The sequence below is a fragment of the Coffea arabica genome, chromosome 2e (genome assembly GCF_036785885.1).
Source record: "Coffea arabica cultivar ET-39 chromosome 2e, Coffea Arabica ET-39 HiFi, whole genome shotgun sequence".
Lineage (NCBI taxonomy): Eukaryota > Viridiplantae > Streptophyta > Magnoliopsida > Gentianales > Rubiaceae > Coffea > Coffea arabica.
Window position 1 is genome coordinate 2,137,881 of NC_092313.1, and position 20,546 is coordinate 2,158,426.

Sequence of the window (20,546 nt, forward strand, 5' to 3'; positions counted from 1 at the left end):
GGGGGTTAAAAAAAATGAGATCAAGTTTCTTTGGTTGGTAAACCCGTCTGAAGGTGTTTGTTCGATTTAAATGAGATCAAGTTTCTTTGGTTGGTAAACCCGTCTGAAGTTGTTTGTTCAATCGAAGTATGACTAGTTATAGTAAATTGCATGGTGATTAATGAGAGGAAGTTGGGAACAGGCGATAAGATGTACTGTGGATAGTACTATATCATTTGCTTCCCCCGGTAGGCTTGTTAAATTTAGTACCTCACTAAGCAGAAATACAGCAAAAATGGGTGAGAACCAGCATTTGCCTATGCCTCCCTCAACTTCCACCGAAAGGAACAAAGCAGAAGGGGAACAATTAATGGGTCACAACCATACCCATCAAAGTCATAAATGCATCCCAACCACACCACTCGTCCAAGTCTATCTATTCAGTGTATATATATGTTCCCTTTGCCACATTTTATACGAGCAAGAGAAGGAAAATCTTTAACACCTGCAAGTTTTCTGAGGTTTTCCTTAGCGATCAACAACAATGGCAGGTGAACTTTCGAAGGACGAGCAACATAGTCCCTTAGGAAATGTCAAAATCCTGAGCGCTAGCTACGTCAAGCCTAGAAAAGCACTAGGAAGGAAGGAGTGCCAGTTGGTCACGTTTGATCTCCCATACTTGGCCTTCTACTACAACCAGAAGTTGTTGATCTATAAATTGGGGGATGGTGAATTTGACAAGGCAGTGGAAGAATTGAAAGAAAGCTTGAGCCTGGTGCTGGAGGACTTCTACCAACTGGCGGGAAAGTTGGGTAAAGATGAGGAAGGAGTGTTCGGGGTGGAGTATGATGATGATATGAATGGTGTGGAGGTGGTGGTGGCGGAGGCACCGGAGACGGCTGTGGCTGATCTGACCGATGAAGAGGGCACCCTCAAGTTTAAGGAGCTGTTGCCTTACAGCAACATCCTCAACTTGGAGGGGCTTCACCGGCCACTTTTGTCCCTGCAGGTTACGTTACCTAATTACCTCCATACTACTTAAATGCTTCTTAATAATAGTAATAATCTCATGCTGTCTCACCAACTTTAATATGCATGTTACATCAACCATTCATTTTATAAAAGGGGGAAAAAATTCAGCAGTTTGGGTTAATGTTCTCCAGTATTGGTTTGAAGAAATGCTAATGCCGAAACTGAATTTCCCAATCCATATTTTATGATTCGCACGTCACAGCATAAGGAAATCGCATGCGCCATTTTCACTTGTTTTTTACGACGAGTGCTTGATAACCTTCATTCTCACACCTCTTCTTCCGTGGAAGATTTAAGCCTTGTTTGGATTATTGTCATTTTTTTTTTCCAAAATTTTTATATTTATATTTAACATATTTTTTTTAATTATCTTTTTATCCCGCATTTTTTCATTTATTTTTAGTTAATTCGATACGTCTTTAGTTACATGGTTCACAAAACAACTTCTTAGTCTTGACCAAATACAACCAATGGCAAGTATTATACTATATCTCCATCAAGCATCAAGATATGTGGACCAAGGTTCGAAACTTCAATGAGTCGATAAATTTTGCGACTTAACAATTAGTTGTTGCTTGTTGATTTCCTTCAACCAAACAAAAAAAGAAAAAGAAAAAGTTGTTATTGGTTGATTATGTGTAACAGCTGACCAAGCTCAAGGACGGACTATCCATGGGCTGCGCTTTCAATCATGCAGTACTGGACGGTACCTCCACATGGCATTTCATGAGCTCCTGGGCCCAAATCTCCAGCGGAGAGAACTCCATCTCTGTCCCACCCTTCCTGGACCGCCCCAAGGCCCGTAACACCAGAGTGAAGCTTAACCTCTCCAATCCTTCCGACGCACCAGAGCACGCCAAGTCAGCGCCCAACGGTAACGTCAACGAAGTTAAGCCCGGCCCACGACTCAGAGAAAAAGTCTTCAGGTTCTCCGCCACAGCCATTGATCAGATCAAGGCCAAGGTCAATGCCAATGCCAACGGATCCGACGGCTCAAAACCATTCTCCACATTCCAGTCTCTTTCCACGCACGTGTGGCATGCTGTCACGCGTGCCCGCCAACTCAAGCCCGAGGATATCACCGTCTTCACAGTCTTCGTGGACTGCCGGAAAAGGGTGGACCCTCCTATGCCGGAGAGCTACTTCGGGAACCTCATTCAGGCCATCTTCACCGGGACGGCGGCGGGGTTGTTGCTGGCGAATCCACCCGAGTTTGGGGCTGCTCTAATACAAAAGGCCATCGAGAATCACAACTCCGAAGCCATCGATGCGCGCAACAAGGAGTGGGAGAGCAACCCCAAGATATTCGAGTTCAAAGATGCCGGAGCGAACTGCGTCGCCGTGGGAAGCTCCCCACGCTTTAAGGTTTACGACGTGGATTTTGGGTTTGGAAGGCCGGAGACGGTGAGGAGCGGATGCAACAACAGGTTTGATGGGATGGTGTATCTGTATCCGGGAAAGAGTGGAGGTACAAGCATTGATGTGGAGATCAGCTTGGAGGGCAGTGCCCTGGAGAGGCTGGAGAAGGATAAGGATTTCCTCTTAGACTTTTAGAGGCTTGAATATTTATTTGGTTGTGCAAACTTAGACTAGAAGTTTGTGTAATTTGATGATGGATTGGGAAAAGGTTAAAAAAAAAAGAAAGAAAAAAGGCTGCAGGTCTCCTGTTAAGTACCCTCAAGCCTTGTTTCCCTGGATTGTTTTGCGATTTTATGAGAATGGTTTTGGGATTATATAATTTGCTTGTGCTAGATGTTAAGATCCATCTTCATGTTTTTACATACGGAGGAGAATTTCTGAATTGTTGCTTTCAAGTTTTAATCATATGAGTGTGTTTGGATAGTAAATTATTACATTTTATTTACATCGTATTTACACACACTAACGTGCTTGCATCATCAATATATTTTTCAATTACCTTTTGATCTCACGTACGTTATATAAAAAAAAATGCTACAGTTTTTTTTTTTTACAAAATTATTTCAATTAATTTACAATCCAAACAATAATAATATCATCGTGAATTTTTTTTTTCCAAAAAATAATTAAAAAAAATCATCGTGACCGTTGCCAAAGAACTTGAGATTATGAAACGACTGGCTATACAATTAGGAAAGAAACATACGCCATCTACGCTTTGAATGAGAGGGGCGGGCAACCATAACATACGCCATCTAAGCACTGGCTTCTCAAAGTGAGACTGGGAAAGGCTGCAATGGGGATTGTGTCTTTGCTTGATTAAGAACACATCCATGAAAAGAGAGAAGAGCCGCTCTAGTCTCCGGAAACTACTCGCCTGATTAAAAGTGATTGGCAATTTTCACTCCCACTGAGAAAAAGCTGTACGTTAATAATTCACAATCCTTTTTATCCCATCCCTGCCATGTACACCAAGATATTTTTTACCGTCCACTTTCCTATTGTGAAGTATACATGTTAAATGTTTCTAATTTAATCGAAAACTTCACGTACGTCCAGAAATTAGACTATGTTTTGAGTTTGATGTTATGGTGAATTTATTCAGTTTATAGACTAATCACCAAATAAAGATAACAAATGCTATGAAATACATTCAATTGCAAAAACTGACAAAGAGAATAGGGGTGGATTCACTTGGACTAACCACTTCACACTAAATAACAAATGTCATAAAATACATTTAATCCAGAAAAACTAAATAAGGGAATAGGAGTCAATTAACTAATCTAACCAACAAAACTGCAGTTGCATAGTCTCAGGTATCTCTCTCAGGCTTCCCAGGAGAAGGTATGGCTGAAGCAGCATCTGGAGGGCTGCCTGAAATAACTGACAGAAAGGTGAATACATGATTTTTTTTTGGGGCCCGGGGGGGGGGGGGGTGTACAGGATTTGGCTCTATCATTGAACATCATAAATAAGGTTTCAAACTTGGACGTGTTTATAATTTATGAACCTTGATTCTGGGTTTCGATTTTAGACTGACTTTCACCAGATGATGCCGTCTCTATCTGCTGCTCAGCAACAAGGTTTTGAACTTCCGGCTGATTCTCCTGAATTTCCGGCTGATTCTCACCAGGAGATTTGCTCTCTCGCTCTTCCTTTGCAGCAGCTGCTCTTAGCTGTTGCTCAGTTATCTTTAGGAATGCTTCACTTGAGAATGGTTTGCCAGGGGATGCAGAACCATCTTCATGCATCAGAACATCATACATTCAGGGAAAGAAAGGTAAGATTTTGTCAGCTTGGCCTTTAATGTTAAGTTGAGAGACGGATCAGTAAGGCAGGCCGTAAAAGATACACTTTTCATTCTAAAGAATAAAACAACTAATAGCTATCTAAATCTAGATTTAGATTAAGACAGCCAGGAAACAGAGCCAGACAACTTTTCTAATTTAATGAAGTTGGTAGATAACAAACCTCAAATCCACATCTTTCAAAACCTTTATGACATAAAAACTTTCTGCATGGTTCTAATGTCTCAAGCATTTGACATGATTGCAGCCTAAAACACTTCAATACTTGTTTACACCTAAGCTGATGCACAAATCACAAATCAAGGCGATACAAAAAGACTCCTAATGCAATAGTATAACACCTGAAATTTAGAAATTTTAATAACTCACTAGGATCGATCTCTGTTGGAGAAACCTCAGAACTTGGGTCTGATGAAGGGCTTGAGGTAGTCTTGGTTGGATTAGAGCTGAGCGTGCTCTTGGTTGACGTTTGAATGTCATCAAGACCAATCTCTCTCTCAAGTGTGCTTTTGAATTCCCTAGAAACGTCCTAAGTAGAAGAACAAAAAAATTGCAGCATTAAGACTCCTACTCAAATTTACTCAAAGAAGCACCTCATTTAGGATCAAGTTTTACCTGAAGTTCCCTAATTGTAGGTTGAAATGCGCGTAATGTTTTTCCCAAATTACGAGCAACCTATCATCAAAAGATCCTATCAAAATACAGCAAAATATTATGGAATAATATTGTTAATGCATATGATGCTTTTTCATTGTTTCCTTCACTTTTGCCTCTAGATACATGTGAAGAGACACTAAAATCCAAACAATTCGTAAAAAATGAAAGCAATTGTATTAAAATGCTGCAAATGCACAAAGGACATTTTACAAAAGATTTCCAAATTTTCCCTAATTTCAGGAAGACTTCAAAATCTTGGTGTACATTGGCAGCACCTCATTAACACATCAAATTGTCTTTGGAAACAAGAGACATTTCAAATTATTCATGCCAACAAGAACAAGGAAAAGCTAGATGTTGAAAGATTAAAATGATATTCTTGAAGAGTTTAAGGAAGCAATGAAACTGTGCCAATTTCCCAGAGAAGTATTAAGGCTTGTTTGTGTTAGAGTAAAGGAAAGAAGATAAAGAAAATTAAAAGAAAATGGAGTCTGATCGAATAAAACTTCAAAAATTGTTAACTTGGTCAATCATACCTTGAACTTAAAGTCTATAAGAGGGTTTATCAGCTGAAAGTCCATATGAATGATCACTTTGTCTCTTCACTCCAAAACTAGCCAGAAGAAAGACCTTTTTAATCGTTTCTCCTATTTTTCCTCTTCCTCACCGTTTTCTCTTCTTGTCTTTCTTTCTGGAATTCAAAAACAAAGCCCTAAACTGGATTTCTAGCAGAAAAGTGCAGATACTCTTCAGGTTTTATTGTATAATTGGATGCAGTAGTAAAAGGTTAGTGCTTAATTAGCTTTGTCTAGTGACAGACCTATGTAGATAGCATATCATACTAGTCCCAGATATCTATTCAAAAGCCAAGCTCTAAAAAGCAATTTAGCCACAATCAGTAAGGTGCTTCCGCGTAATTCAAATACAATCATCAGAGCATTAAGGTGAAGAATCATTTTGGACTAAAGTTCCCCCTAAAATGAACAGGCTTCCAAATGGTCATTGCTTCCTACTTTTACTGATCGAGCAACCTTCATGTAAATTCCCAAGTGATGGAGAAAATAGGAAAAACTTAATTTGGAATTCATAATCATGACCAAAAATAGTACAGCAAGAACTCACCTCAGCAAGACCCTTGGGACCAAAAACTAACAAAGCCACCACTCCGATCACCAAAACCTCAGGAGCCCCAACCCCAAATAGAGATGCGTAAACACCTATTCTTTTACGTTTGCCGCTCCTTTCTGGCCCAAAAAAAAAAAAAAGGGAAGAGCTTCTTAATGGCCCCTGAATATTACTAAAACAAAATATTTTTTAAAAAAAATGGGGTATAAAAAGAACATTTCTTGCTATCATCTTTAGCTGTGGCAATTGCATCACAACAAATTTACAAACTTGGGATTTGTGCTTGCGCTGCTATACACACACATATTTGTTCGGGTTCAGAAGTCACGGAAATAGCTCAAACCTAGACGACAAGAAAGTACCAAGTTTTATGAGGTGTTGCGCGGAGGAGATGCCAAAACGCTTGAGACCGGTCCATTGGTGGGTTTGACAGAGACCCAGCTGAGGAAGCCAGACGGAGAAATCAAAACTTGAGCTTTGGGAGGATACTGAAATTGCAGAACTGGAGAGGCCCCAGAAGGTGTGCCTCCTATTTGTGGACGAAGAAGAAGACAGCGATGAAAGACGGAGGGATGATGCACTAGGACTTAAAATTGCAGAAGCCATGTTTGGTTGGATGGATGACTCGGTGGCCCCGGCGCTGTGAGAGCTGAGATTGTTCACACAACCATTTGCTTCGCCTCAAAATCCAAGGCCAAACACAACTTTGAAGGGGAAAAATGGGGAAAAGAAAATGAAAATATAGCTTGGACTTGGAGGTGTTTTTCTTCGTCTTCCTTTTCTCTCTTTCTCTTTTCTCTTCTTGTTTTCCTTTTTCGTTTAGATTTAATTCTCAATCTCTTTTGCTTTTCCCCTCTTTTTTTGGTATTAAAACTTATTTCTAGGGCCTCGGCAATTATGGAAAGTATCAAGTTTGATTTTCTAGGATTATAGTTCTTATTAATGATATTTACATGTCATTTCAACTTTTTAAATATTTTAGCTGCATGTTTGTCCCCAATATATACATGTAATGTTACTTGAAAAATATTCAAAAACATGTACAAGATGCTAAAAAAAATAAATATCATTATTACATTTTTCTTTTTCATCTCTTTTTTTTATTTTTTGGTAAAAAAAATGTGGGTTCGGCATTTTTTTTTTTTTTTTTCAATCCATCTACTTCAATTGTTTTTGGGTGGGCCACAATCCTTCAAACTCCGCATGTCCTTCTTTTGTAATCCGTACAGTTCTCCAGCAATGTGGTCACGAAGGATTGTGCTTGAATTGGTCCACGTGAGAAAATGCTTTAATTGGGCTTTCCACTATCAAAGCCCATTGCAAGGCTCACTATCTGTTCCACCAGTATCAAATCCGAGAACTGCTCACCCGGATAGCATATCTTGGCTGCATTGGGCCATTAGCTACCAAATTTACTGAGCTTCTCTAGGTCTAAAACAATTTATTGAAGGAAATTTCAGTATTCATTTTATATTTCTTTACACAAAATTCTTAGTTGATTTTTTTCAACCCTCCCCCCCCCCTCCCCTCTTCCTTCCTATCCTTCCCATGCTTGACCATAAGGGTAGGATTCAAATTCGAAACCTAAGGTCCTGTTTGGTACTTGAATTTTTTGTCAAATTTATCTACTATATATAAGTTTTTAAAAAATTTTAACTACAGTAACATTAAAAAATTTCTCAAATTTTTTAAACTATATACTTCAAAATATTAAAAAATTTACACACTTCAAATTTTTTTTAAAAGCTTCTACGGTATACTATAGTAAAATTTTAAACAAACACTCAAAAAATTCACTTGGCGAGCCGAGCGGGGCTTAACAGCCAGGAAAATTTTAAGAACCTTTTTCTCGTTATAAAACCAATCTTACTGATTCACCTGGTTAATTTAAGTCTTTCATACAAATAAAAAGTCTTCCATAAATAAAAAGCAAAAAAAAAAGAAGAAGATATGCTATAGAAAAGAAGAGGGTAGTGAAATTTGGTAGTGAACTTGAGATCATCCGGAGAAACGACCGTAAAATTGAATACCCTACATTTCCACTCCCAGCACAAACACAGCAGTTACAAAAAGGAAAGAAAAAGAAGGTGGCGTTAATGTGTGCAGTTCTCATTGGTTGTTATTTTGAAAATAAGGGGAAAAAAAAAACCGGAAGAAGAAAGAAAATGTGTCAATTTAATTATAGACCAACCACCACCTACTTGAACATGTGGTATGCCGGATAGTCTTTTGGCTTTGTAGGACCATAACCATCTCCGGTCGCCCGTTGGTGAAATATCCAAATAGGAAGCACGTCTTCATGGGACCCGATACAGAGTCCAGCAGCTAAACCCCTAAAATGCTACTCCTACTACCCAAAAAAAAATAAAAAAAAATCCTGAGAATATCGAATGATACATATATTAGATTTAAAAAAAGATAGTAATAATACTAAGGAATGAGCCACAATCATCAAGTGATAAAGATGGCATGGGAAAGGCAGCAGAAGTTGCAAAAGTAGAAAGGCTCATGAAAGCCATGAAGAAAGTAGTTTCAAAAGGCGATGACTGATGAGATGATATAAAAAGCAAAGGAAGAGCTTTTGCTTTCACTCGGAGTCGGGACTTTGGCTTTTTGGGTTTCTGGTGACCAGCACACGAGCGCGCACAAATTGACCGTATCGTCGTGAAGGCTAATAATAACAGGGCAGGTTTGAGTTGTGATATCATTGTCAATCAAAGTGGGGGAAAAAGGAAGAGTGAAAAGGGATACTAAATGTTTTTATGGGTGCTGCTAATTTGCTATGCTAAGAAGACTTTACAGCAGACACGGAATGGAAACCCACCCGTGCACAGAGTAAAAGTAGTTATAGTTGATTGCTAGCAAGTGCTACACGTCCTACTACCAAACATGGAGTACAATTAAAGACCCTGCCTCGTGGTCCAAATTCCACAGTCATAATATTATTACTATGGATATGTAAATGATAAAGAGTAAATCTTATATACACTGTCATGGCTAGATGCACGATACATATGCAAAATTTGAATTATGTGTTTATGTATCCAATGGTGAAAGTGTATACACAGTCAGTATATGGAAAATTAATCCAATGAAGAATAGCAATCAGTTTCATAAAAATCATCGATTGAGGGTTCAGTAACGTTCGTAACAATGGATTATAGTTATAAAAGAATAATGAACAACTCAAATGCTACTTTTTTTTTAATAGCTAATCATGATATCCATGTAAAAAAGATTTGTAAAACTCATTAATCTTAAATAAATATATTATGTATTAATATAATTAAAGTTAAAACTCATTCATTCTCTTGAAACCCACTTACCAAATATCTTCCAAATTACAATCAAAATTCAGAAAGAGGGAGAAGCTGTGGAGCTGGAGCGGAAAGGCCTAATCTCGTTTGGATTGTTATTTTCAGGAGTTTTTGTAAAAAACTATATTATAATAATTTAATACATGTGAGATAAAAAAAAAAGTGATTGAAAAAATATGTTTATGAAAAATAAAAAAATTTTGATATGAAAAACCACAATCCAAAAAACAATAGATAGAGGCTTGTTTGTGCGTGTCATTGTCGTCCACTCCACAGTCACACACGAAGAGGGTGTCATAATTTATTTCTTGCACGAAAACTCATCAAACGAGTGGATGCGCACACGTGCATTAGCTTCGACAAAAAGCTCCCCTGTTTTTTTTCAAAAGGTTGTGGTACTGATAACAGATCGATGGAAAGCTTCTTCCCAGCCAAAAAACGAAATCCCTTTTCTGGTTTGTTTCTTTTTCCTGAAACATATAAACTGCATATTTTGGAGATTGGTGAAAGGCAGGGGATTTGGTCCATTATGCCCCTATCATACTATTTGAGGAACCCCCTATTTAAACTAAAGTTGATGGACTTAGCACTAGCAGTAGTATTACTACTACTATTTTTCACTTCAACAAAACCAACACAAACTAACCCTTCGTCTTGAATAATACAGACAAAGTTGAGCATCACTATTAATAAAAATGTTTCCTAAATAGCATTAAGGAAGTGCCTTAGGAAAAATTGCAAAATTCTAACCTGCTGCTGGCCCATTGATTGACCTTGCAGAAGCAATACTGCTATGAGCGAAGATCTTTCGGTTCTCGAGCTCTGGGCTAATTTTTAATCAGCTGAGCTTAAAAGTCAAATGAGATACAGAGATTAAAATTAATCACAAATCCCAACATTAAAGAGCTTTCGCAGAATTCGATGGTCCGTCGGATCCAAAACCGGTTGGCCAACACAACCGAGATCACGATCTTCACGTGACCCAAGTAAAAATACTCGGGTCCCATTTTGATGAGTCAGAAGCATAAATCTAATTTATTATCTTCCTAAAATACTCTAATATTAAATGGAACATGACTAATTAATTTTACATTAATTACAACAATAAGAGTGATGGAAAGTTGCACTATTAAATAACAAAAGAGTATTTTAGAGAACTTCTTTTCTCTTTCTCTCTTTTTTTTTTCTCTAAAAAAATTTTTCTAACTAAAACTTCCTTCAACTCTCTTCTCATGATCTTTTTCTAATAGGAGAAACCCTCTCTATAGTTTATTTTCATCTGTGTGAATAAAATCTCTTCTAGTATTTTCTAATGAAAGTTTATTTTCTTCTTAGGATTATCCGGTGAGAGTTTCATTCTTTCCTAAATTTTTTAGTGAGACATTTTTTTCATTTATTAGATTTGAGTTTTTTTAGAATTTGACTATCAGATTTGAAATTTCTTGAATCTATTCGACATATCTCATCATAATATCTGGATTTGAAACAGTTTTAATCAGCAGGTTTGGCGATTGAAAACATGCACAGATGTCCGTAAAGATACAAATTATTTGGAATTTTATAATGTAATTTTTATGATTTTTCATATTTGTAGTATCCTTTCTTCATATTTGTTTTTTAATATCTGTGTATGTTTGATGATGTAATTTTTGAGATTTTAATGAAATTATAATATTTTATTAAAAAATATTTTAAAAAAATTAAAAATTAATTATACTCTTTAGTTAAAAAGTAAATAATAATTTAAGACAGATGAAAAATAATAAAACTATCAAAGTGAAGTAAGACGGTCGAAATATTACGTATTTACTCCTTCCAAGCGATGCCCAACCTGTGCCGGCTGTGCCTTCGGTGCTCTCCCGCACCCCCACACAACACCGCACAAATGCCAAAACAACCTCGCTCCTATAAATCACTCTAAACATTAAATGCCCCTTTCTAAGGTCTAATCCACCTGGCGTCCGCATTGCCATTAATAGCCCAACCATCCCCGTTCCCGGCCGTCGTTGAATTCGATTCTGTTACAAGCCCATTTTCGACAATTCAGTTCAGTGCCCCTTGACGTTATCCATACATCTCTAATTATGTCGCTAATCTTCGTCTAATTATTCACTTGGCCCCACTCACCTAATATTATTAAAGTAAGTGCTGAAACAACATGACTCTAGTCTCCTTCCATTCCTTCTTTTTCATTTTTGTTTCTTTGGGAGCTGATTTATCATTTACTACTATATATAAAGCCACCGTTTCTTGATTTGTATTCTAGCGTTTACATTTGCCTCTGCGTCCTCTTGCAAGCTCATGTGATCTCTTATTGGATTGGACTGGATTCCGATGTGTGTGGCCGGGGGCCGGTGATCTTCTGCCCGAGAATCCTGACGTTATATCTATTTCTTGATCGAAATTCAGTATGAGCAGCGTGCATAACAGTGTGGAGACCGTAAATGCCGCTGCAACTGCCATAGTTACTGCTGAGAGTAGAGTTCAACCGCCAACTGTCCAGGTATGCCTCTTTATCGATGCTATATGACGTTATACGTTTGTATATCACCATAGTTTTGATCTTTTTTTTTTTATAAATCTGATAGAAATAAGCTACTCGTCTTGTAGCTGATGTGGTGGCATATCTTATTTGAATCCATTTTTTTGGGTCCATTTCTTTCTTGATTGTGCTGTGTTACTTAAGTCAGACTGATGAGGGGTCATGTCTTGGACGGGGTGCTTGTGCTTTTGGGTATGGAGTTGTAGGTGGGATGCGGATTGAGGATTCTAGTAAGTTAGATTTGAATCTTTTTTGATTTGGAACGTGTTATTTGTCTGCGAGCAAATTATGACCCAGAGATGAAGATGAAATGAATAATAGAAGTTGTTCTAGTTGGTATACTAGAATTATACAAAAGCCAGTCATGCAGTGGCTCCAGAGAGAGAAAAATCCACTAAAACTGGGAAAGAAAGACTAGACTGGAGGACTTACTTCTAGCCTTCTTGCTATGCAGAAACTATATCCATCTTTCATCTTGTCCTCATTAGTATGCATCAGTAGTCTTAGGCCTGAATTAGTTGAGGCCTTTCGTGTATGTCAGGCCTTTCGTGTATGTCAGGCAAGTGCAGGGCAGGCAAAAAGCGTTCTATCTCTCCGCTATTGTAAAGAGTTTGCAAATTTTCAAGATTGTGAATCATTTGGGGCCTTGGTGACTCTAGGGATATGTTATTCAGCAAACTTGAAAGCAGGAAATTGTATTTCAAAGTATGTATTTAGCTGTGCAGTTTGAAAATGAACAAACTCTTCAACTGTACACACAAAACCTGAAAGTTTGTATCATTTGTTTTCGCCCTTCTTTCTACTTAATATATTATTCTTGTTTCGGAAAGAATTTTCCAGTAAGTGCTTTAGCACTATGTTCTTTACTTTTCATGTATGACAAGAGAACATGGCAGCTGCTGTTGCACCTATAAAATGTTTGGTTCAGTTTGTCTTCTGATCTGACTGATATAGTGCATAAACGTTTGAAGGAACCCAAACCAAGCTAAGATTATTTTTTGTCTGTGAATACTTTACATGTCCCGTAGGGTGCTTGAAAGCAATTCAGGATGTTAATGTTGCTTTGATAATCAGGAGTGAAGCTTGCTATCGAGGCTTATTCTTTTCTTCTTTGGTGAAATTGCACTGAAGCTCTTGGAAATCCAGTTGATTTGTCAAAATGTGGCACAGAACATTGCAAAATTATTAGGCTTCTTGATAGCATTTGCATGCTTTTCTAACTGGCTTCCTTGTTTGATTTATTGGATAAATCACTGTTCCAGAGCCAGCAAGATAAGATTGCCTTCAAAACTTGGATACACAGCAATCATGTGACTGAGAAGATCCACTCTCAATTTAGAATTTAAACCTGAAAATTCAGGGTTTTTAAAAACCTGCTCGATTGCTGGTTCATCAGTGGCTAGAAAACATGAAAATCACCCAATAAATTCATGCAGTAGAGTTGCTGCAGTTTTATTGTGCTTCAGATCACCTGTTCATATCTGAAACAGTGTTGCTTGAGAATTTGTTTTTAGTAAGCTAGCCCAGCAGTGCCTTGTTTATGCAGGCTAATTGGTGGCCCAAGATTTGCTGTCTCAGTTGATTTATAGTTCTGAATTTTAATCTTCTCGTGCTTGTTGTGGATACTACTTAGAAGAGGTGTTTGAAATGCTGATTTGTTCTTCTTGTAGCTGACAACTACTAGAAAATTTCAGACTGGAAACAATCATTCTGTCTGATTCCCAGAATCCTGATGTATCTTTGGTGAATGATTCAGAGTTCTGCAAAGTGAATTAGTAACTTGATTCTGTAATTTACATTCCTTTCCTTTCTATTTGAATTCAGAAAAGAAGATGGGGAAGCTGCTGGAGCTTTTATTGGTGCTTTGGTTCTGTCAAAAACAGCAAACGCATTGGTAATGCTGTCCTTGCACCTGAACCTACAGTTCCAGGATCAGCTGTTCCTGTACCTGATAATTTGAACCATTCAGCAACCATAGTAATACCCTTCATTGCCCCTCCCTCTTCTCCTGCATCTTTTCTCCAATCAGATCCTCCCTCTGCCACCCAGTCACCTGCAAAATTTCTGCCCCTTGCTTCCTTTTCGGTCAACACATATTCCCCTAATGGGGCAGCCTCCATATTTGCAATTGGCCCATATGCGCATGAGACTCAGTTAGTATCACCACCAGTATTTTCTGCATTTACAACTGAACCATCTACTGCCTCTTTTACACCCCCTCCTGAGCCTGTGCAACTTACAACACCATCATCACCAGAAGTGCCATTTGCTCAGCTTCTTGTTTCATCTTTGACACACAACCGAAGACATAGTGGGACGAGTATCAAGTTCCCGTTGTCTCAGTACGAGTTTCAGCCTTATCAATGCCCCGGAAGCCCTGGCAGCCACCTTATATCACCGGGCTCAGCAATTTCCAATTCTGGCACTTCTTCACCTTTCCCTGAAAAACGCCCTATCATCGAGTTCCGAATTGGGGAAGCTCCCAAGTTTCTTGGCTATGAACACTTCACACGCAAGTGGGGTTCAAGGGTTGGTTCTGGATCTTTGACACCAAATGGTTGGGGTTCCAGGCTAGGTTCAGGAAGTTTGACGCCAAATGGTGGGATATCAAGGCTAGGTTCTGGAACCTTAACACCAAATGGTGGAGAACCTGCCGCTAGAGATATTTACCTTTTAGAGAACCAAATTTCTGAGGTGGCATCACTTGCTAACTCGGATAATGGAACTCACAATGAGGAAGGCCTAATGGATCACAGGGTTTCCTTTGAATTGACTGCTGAGCATGTTCCAAATTGTGTGGAGGAAGAGATGGTCATGCAACATGACACTATATGTGAACCTTCAACTGAGAAAGCAATTGAAGCTTCCATTGACATTGATCCGATACCGAAGAAAGGTCAAAAATTTTGTGAAGATTGCACTGGGGACAGTATCCACAATATCACCAGGAAAGCTTTAGATGGACAAGAAGGGAAGCAGTGCCTTAAAAATAATCGTACTTTCTCACTTGGTTCAAGCAAAGATTTCAATTTTGACAACATGAAGCAAGAAAGCCCGGATAAGTCCACCATCGATTGTGAGTGGTGGACAAATGAAACAGCAGCTGCTAAAGAACTAGGTTCCAAGAACAAGTGGACTTTCTTCCCAATGCTCCAGCCTGGTGTCAGCTAATGCTGGCATATACAACAATACATAAGATTCATTTCATCTGAATGCAAGACTGACTTCACTCAGCAACACTTCCAACAATGCTGGTGTATACTTGAGAGCATTTTCGAAGTGGGACATTTGATGAGCCTGTGTTTTGATTATAGGAATGGACTGCACAGCTGTGCCTCAGAGAGTGAAAAGCAATAGATATACTGGCAAGGACGAAAAATGGTTTGTGGTGATTAGTGAGCATTATCTTAAATTCTATTCCGTTCAATGTTGTTTTTTGCAATTTGTACACTGTAAATTAGTTGGATCCATCAATCAATGCACTAAATTCTTTTTTCACTTCTATCAATAAGGATATGTTCGTTCCCGGTCTTCATCTTCTCCCATAGTATGCAGTTGTGCTCTTTTCTGTTCTTGGACCTGAATTTAGATTTTCCATATGAAAGGACTTTTTCGCATGTCCAATTGTGTGGAAATTTGGAGTCCTAATTGTGTACTAGTTCTGACTCAACATGGGCATGGCTTAAATACCCAGGTACATTCATGATCTCTGCTGATATATATGGTTCAGCCTCGCATGAAATGAGGAATTTGAGGGCTCATTCAGGGTCCTCCAGCTACAGAAATTCAAGGATTGACTGGAGATTACTTGCTGGAGTTTGTGAGGTGATGCCTGGAACTGTAAGAATTGTCAGCACTGAGATTCCAGCTCATGTATAATCAACCCTCGACGCAAAGGTTCAAAATCCATAATAATTCAAGATGTGGTAGGCTCAGGCCATCAGACGGTGACAAGTGGTATATAAAGCTGTCATCAACTGAAAGCTTGAAGAAACCATTTTTTTTTTTTTAATTTGTACACTACAATCAGCCCCTTGCTGATATTATATTTCATTTTCTTAGTTTGCTTTAGGGATCATAATTAACAAAATTTCTGATACATGATTATTATCCAATATTATAAACAGGATTGACTCTTCATTGCAGATATATAATAGAGTTCGTGCAAATGATAACATTACTTGACTACGTGAAACTTGCTTCTTGGGGTCATATATAAGCAATAATTATCTGTAAGCAAAGCTATCTTGAAAATGATAGTTTGTCATCTATTACAAGAATATTATAACACCAAAAACATTGCTTGCAGAAAAAAAAAAAATCACGGGTCGTTTACTAATGGGATTTGTTTCTCCCAAATTCTTGGATTGAACCTGCAAAAGAAATGGTTTCAAAGAAATACTGCAACTGTAAAAGTAAATATTAGCTCCAGCAACAATTTGCATACAATTATTGCAAGAAATGATTCTGCAGTACCTACGAGTAGTAAAAGTAAGTTTGACAGAAAATTTGAGAAAATAAAAAGGAAAGAAGAACGTGGTGGTGATTAGTGATGCTGATTAAGCATGTGGGCATGACTTGTCCCTGCTGATTTACCTCCAGCGATGCAACGCTTAAATTTATGTTTGAGAAAGAGGCTGAATCTACCCGATCCAATAGCCACCAATAAACTCTAAGCTGATACTAGAAAGCAACATGGAGAAAGAAAGATGCTGATACGACCTTTTCTATCCAGACTTCTGGGGCTCTATTCAATTTCAGGTCAGTTCCATTTTTGGGTTTGCCAAATGCCAACTGAATTCTGCCTTTTCTTTAATTCTAGAACACGGGACATGATTCTGAGCGAGCTTCTCTGATTTTTCTGTTTTATTCAAAGCTATGTTTGACTTGTTATCTTGGTTGAAGAATTTATCTTGCTTGCTTCTGTTGGGAGCTTTTTAAATGGGAAATATTTTCTGTTGAAATGGTTGTTTTTTATAGACTGCACTCTTATGACTTCCATTGATCGAGTAATTATAGCTTTCCTGTTTAAAAGCGATTGTCTTTCTAATGATTTTACCATTGGATCATTGTCCAGTGCCGCTAGCTTGAGTGGCTAATGTGGTCTAATGTTTTACAGACGACTGCATTTTTTTTTCCTGGGGAAACTGTGCTGGACTAGAAAGGCTGCTCTACTTGTCATGCCCCCAAAAATCAGGAACTTAATTATGTGGTGAAGGATTTTGTCTAATACCTACTAAGTTGTGAAGCATGGCTATGGCTGCTACAGTTAAAGTGGTTCTTGGCTCCGTTGCCTTCGCTATTTTTTGGGTTCTGGCGGTTTTCCCGGCTGTTCCCTTTCTTCCTATTGGTAGGACTGCAGGGTCTCTTCTTGGGGCTATGCTTATGGTCATCTTCCGAGTTATAACTCCCGATCAAGCCTATGCTGCTATTGATCTTCCAATTCTTGGTCTTCTATTTGGTACAATGGTAGTCAGCGTCTATCTTGAAAGAGCAGACATGTTTAAGTACTTGGGCAAGTTGCTTTCATGGAAAAGTATGGGAGCCAAGGACTTACTCTGTCGAATCTGTTTGATATCTGCAATTTCAAGTGCCCTTTTCACTAATGACACATCTTGTGTGGTTTTAACCGAATTTGTACTGAAAATTGCAAGACAACACAATCTTCCACCTCATCCATTTCTGTTAGCCCTAGCCTCCAGTGCAAATATTGGCTCTTCAGCAACTCCAATTGGGAATCCTCAAAACTTAGTTATAGCAGTCCAGAGTGGAATTCAGTTTGGGGATTTTGTAATTGGAATACTCCCTGCAATGCTTGTGGGAGTTGTTTTAAATGCTGTAATCCTTCTTTGTATGTATTGGAGATTGTTGTCGGTCGACAAGGACGAAGAAGACCCTGCATTGGAGGTGGTTGCCGAAGAAGATGTGAGTTCCCACCGTTTTTCGCCAGCAACTATGTCACATCCTACGTCCTTGAATTCTCAGGAATGGAACTCGACATTGGAATCAATGAACATTAGTAGCTCACCTAATATCAATGGTCATAGGAATCATATTGAGACCCTTAGAAGCAGGGCAAATGCAAGTGAGAGCGAAATCCAAAAAGCCCCAAGTGAGGAGTCTAATCCTGCAGGGAACTCAAGTCCTCCAAAAGAGCTTGAAATTGAAACATTTGCACATACAAGGGAGGAAACTGTCCCTTCAAAATGGGTGCCACCCCTGAATGGATTTCAAAATGGGGACTACAGCACAACCAGTGAAGGGAAGGAGAAATGGAAAAGAGTACTGTGGAAGACTTGTGTTTATCTCGTTACATTTGGAATGCTAATATCTTTGTTACTGGGTCTGAACATGTCATGGACAGCAATAACAGCAGCACTTGCTCTCGTGGTTCTTGATTTTAAGGATGCCAGGCCGTGCTTAGAAAAGGTAATATTTGCTAGAGGTGTCATAGGGAAAGTAGTAAATGGCATTAGCTTGACTACAATGGGTTGTTAATACGTATTCTTTATTATCCAGGTATCATACTCGCTCTTGATATTCTTTTGTGGAATGTTTATCACAGTAGATGGGTTTAACAAAACAGGAATCCCCAGCGCACTGTGGGATCTTATAGAGCCGCATGCTCAGATTAATCACACTGGTGGAATAGCAGTTCTTGCTCTTGTGATACTTATGCTGTCAAATTTGGCTTCAAATGTGCCAACAGGTATATATATTTTGTTTTTCTCCTGATATCTACTCTTTCTTTCAAATGTTAACTGGATGTTTATGACGTGATCGGATAAAGTATATTTTTACAATTTCATCATTAGACTGGGAAAATTTATTTTTACTGAAGTGAACAATCTTGTTTTCCTGGTATGATACCCAATCTGGTTGTCCCAGATATCATGACAGATTATTCATAGCTTACTTCCCCATCTCTCTCTTTGGGGCTTGGGGAGGATGCAAATTGTTATTCTTCCTTCTGTCTACACCAGCTGGAGCAGTAATTGGACCATTTATTTGAGTTTGACTGCTATATATGTCATATGTTATGTTGGTCTCAGTTCTGCTGCTTGGGGGACGCGTGGCGGCTTCAGCTGCTGCAATATCTTCTGCTGAGGAGAAGAAAGCATGGCTCCTTCTAGCTTGGGTAAGCACTGTAGCAGGAAATCTGTCCCTCTTAGGATCGGCTGCCAACCTGATTGTCTGTGAGCAGGCTCGTCGTGCCCATCATTTCGGCTACAACCTCTCATTTTGGAGTCACCTCAAGTTTGGATTTCCATCCACTATTGTCATCACAGCTATTGGTTTGACACTGATCAGGGGATGATACCCTATAATCACTGTGATAACCTGACCTGTGTTGTAAATTTGGAGTCGTTAAATAAAAGAGGCGTGGAAGAGCCCCATGTCTCGCACAGTTTGTCTGGGGAGTCAGGTATAAATTGTATAGAGCATTTTGCATTTGTTTTGTCAGATACTCTTCAGGTAGTACCACACGAAATTAGAGATAAGAAGCAGATTAGAAGGCCAAGGATGTGTCTTGCTAGTCGTTTGTCTGGTCCAAATGATTTGTTATCACCCTCGACTTAAACGTGAAATCCTCTAATTAATCTACTTTTATTTGGAATCAGCATTTTCTTCCATACCGAAGCAAGGTATTCTTCCATTCCTGCAAAACTGAATTAGCCATGCTTCTTGTTTTAGCTTAAACGGTGACTTATTTCAGCAAGTTTATGCCATTCCTACGCGAATGCTTTTGTCCTCAAAAAGCTTGAATAAAGATTGGTTACCTCGATCGAGATAATCACCATCCACAAAAAGAAGAGCTTGAACTTCCTCCGAGATGCTGCAATGTGACACAAGACAGACGGTAAAGCATGAAAGGGGACTGGCTACCTTATGCTCCATTTCTGTTACTTTTTAAGTAGTACCGTATATACACAAATTTAGGTCTTGTATCTCTTTATTAGGCATCAGACCATAGTCCAGAAAATTTTGCAGCAGAGAACTGTACTTAATTAGGAATTAAGGGATTGATTAACCACATACTACTGCCTACCTTTAGTATTTGCCACCCCTTTACTGCTTTTCTCTCGTGTCCTTTCTTTTCTCAGTCTTACTTGTACTGGGAAAGTGGAAAACGCGAATTTCTGTAATACCCCTTTTAGTGGTTTTGCAGGTGGCAAGACAACGGAAATACAAGAGTTTAGACTGAAGGTACCCCTTTTTCTTTTTCAAGATCCTACTTCAAGTTACTGCTGCATTCGTAATTGCACAGAAAAAAATCTTAAGCTTGCTGGAATTATGTGCGAGGTGAACTAGAAAGTTTACTAAAAAGCTTATTAGTTGCAGCTCCATGAAAATTTGCCAACTTAGCCCGATTACAGACTTTAAAAGGGGTGTATTCTATTGCCGTTTGCTACCATCCAAAGAGCCATCAGCCCTGTTGGCGTACTTGCTTATGCAGGGAATCGAGTCCAAAGAGGCAAACACGGTTAAGACACATACAGATAGCTAGCAGCTATTCAGCAAGTAGTATTATGTTTTCAGCAGATAATAAAATGTCAGCTTCCCTCGATGAAAACATGCCACGTTTTTCGTGAAAGTCTTGGTTGTGGTGGGAAGCTTCTCTCAACATCAAGCAATGAGGAGATTAAAGTGGCAATGGGAATT

General features: G+C 38.7%; 4 protein-coding genes across 9 annotated transcripts; 3 read left to right on the top strand and 1 right to left on the bottom strand.

Moving 5' to 3' along the window:
• Positions 1-442: 442 nt before the first annotated feature.
• Positions 443-2,749, top strand: LOC113730033 (BAHD acyltransferase DCR-like). Its single transcript, XM_027254453.2, has 2 exons — positions 443-988; positions 1,657-2,749. Exons 1-2 carry the CDS (start codon positions 524-526, stop codon positions 2,563-2,565), a joined length of 1,374 nt encoding a protein of 457 aa, XP_027110254.1. The 5' UTR covers positions 443-523; the 3' UTR covers positions 2,566-2,749.
• An 812-nt stretch (positions 2,750-3,561) lies between these two features.
• On the bottom strand, positions 3,562-6,917 carry LOC113730034 (sec-independent protein translocase protein TATB, chloroplastic). 5 transcript variants are annotated; one of them, XM_072078064.1, is made up of 6 exons: positions 6,367-6,917; positions 6,021-6,138; positions 4,857-4,916; positions 4,611-4,770; positions 3,944-4,174; positions 3,562-3,816 (listed from the first exon to the last, which is right to left on the bottom strand). In XM_072078064.1, the coding sequence occupies exons 1-6, from the start codon at positions 6,627-6,629 to the stop codon at positions 3,746-3,748; spliced, it is 903 nt and encodes a 300-aa protein (XP_071934165.1). In that variant the 5' UTR covers positions 6,630-6,917; the 3' UTR covers positions 3,562-3,745. The 5 variants fall into 5 exon arrangements, with proteins under 5 accessions (XP_071934165.1, XP_071934166.1, XP_071934167.1 ...); XM_072078065.1 differs by having other exon boundaries at positions 3,562-3,807; positions 6,367-6,912; XM_072078066.1 differs by having other exon boundaries at positions 6,021-6,142; positions 6,386-6,911.
• Positions 6,918-11,227: 4,310 nt separating this feature from the next.
• On the top strand, positions 11,228-15,413 carry LOC113730036 (uncharacterized). The gene is made up of 2 exons (XM_027254458.2): positions 11,228-11,843; positions 13,707-15,413. Exons 1-2 carry the CDS (start codon positions 11,751-11,753, stop codon positions 15,051-15,053), a joined length of 1,440 nt encoding a protein of 479 aa, XP_027110259.1. The 5' UTR covers positions 11,228-11,750; the 3' UTR covers positions 15,054-15,413.
• A 779-nt stretch (positions 15,414-16,192) lies between these two features.
• On the top strand, positions 16,193-19,503 carry LOC113730035 (silicon efflux transporter LSI2). Of its 2 annotated transcripts, none has more exons than XM_027254457.2 (4): positions 16,193-16,643; positions 16,960-18,311; positions 18,402-18,591; positions 18,935-19,503. In XM_027254457.2, the coding sequence occupies exons 2-4, from the start codon at positions 17,133-17,135 to the stop codon at positions 19,198-19,200; spliced, it is 1,635 nt and encodes a 544-aa protein (XP_027110258.2). In that variant the 5' UTR covers positions 16,193-16,643; positions 16,960-17,132; the 3' UTR covers positions 19,201-19,503. The 2 variants fall into 2 exon arrangements, with proteins under 2 accessions (XP_027110258.2, XP_027110257.2); XM_027254456.2 differs by having other exon boundaries at positions 17,002-18,311.
• Positions 19,504-20,546: the final 1,043 nt, after the last annotated feature.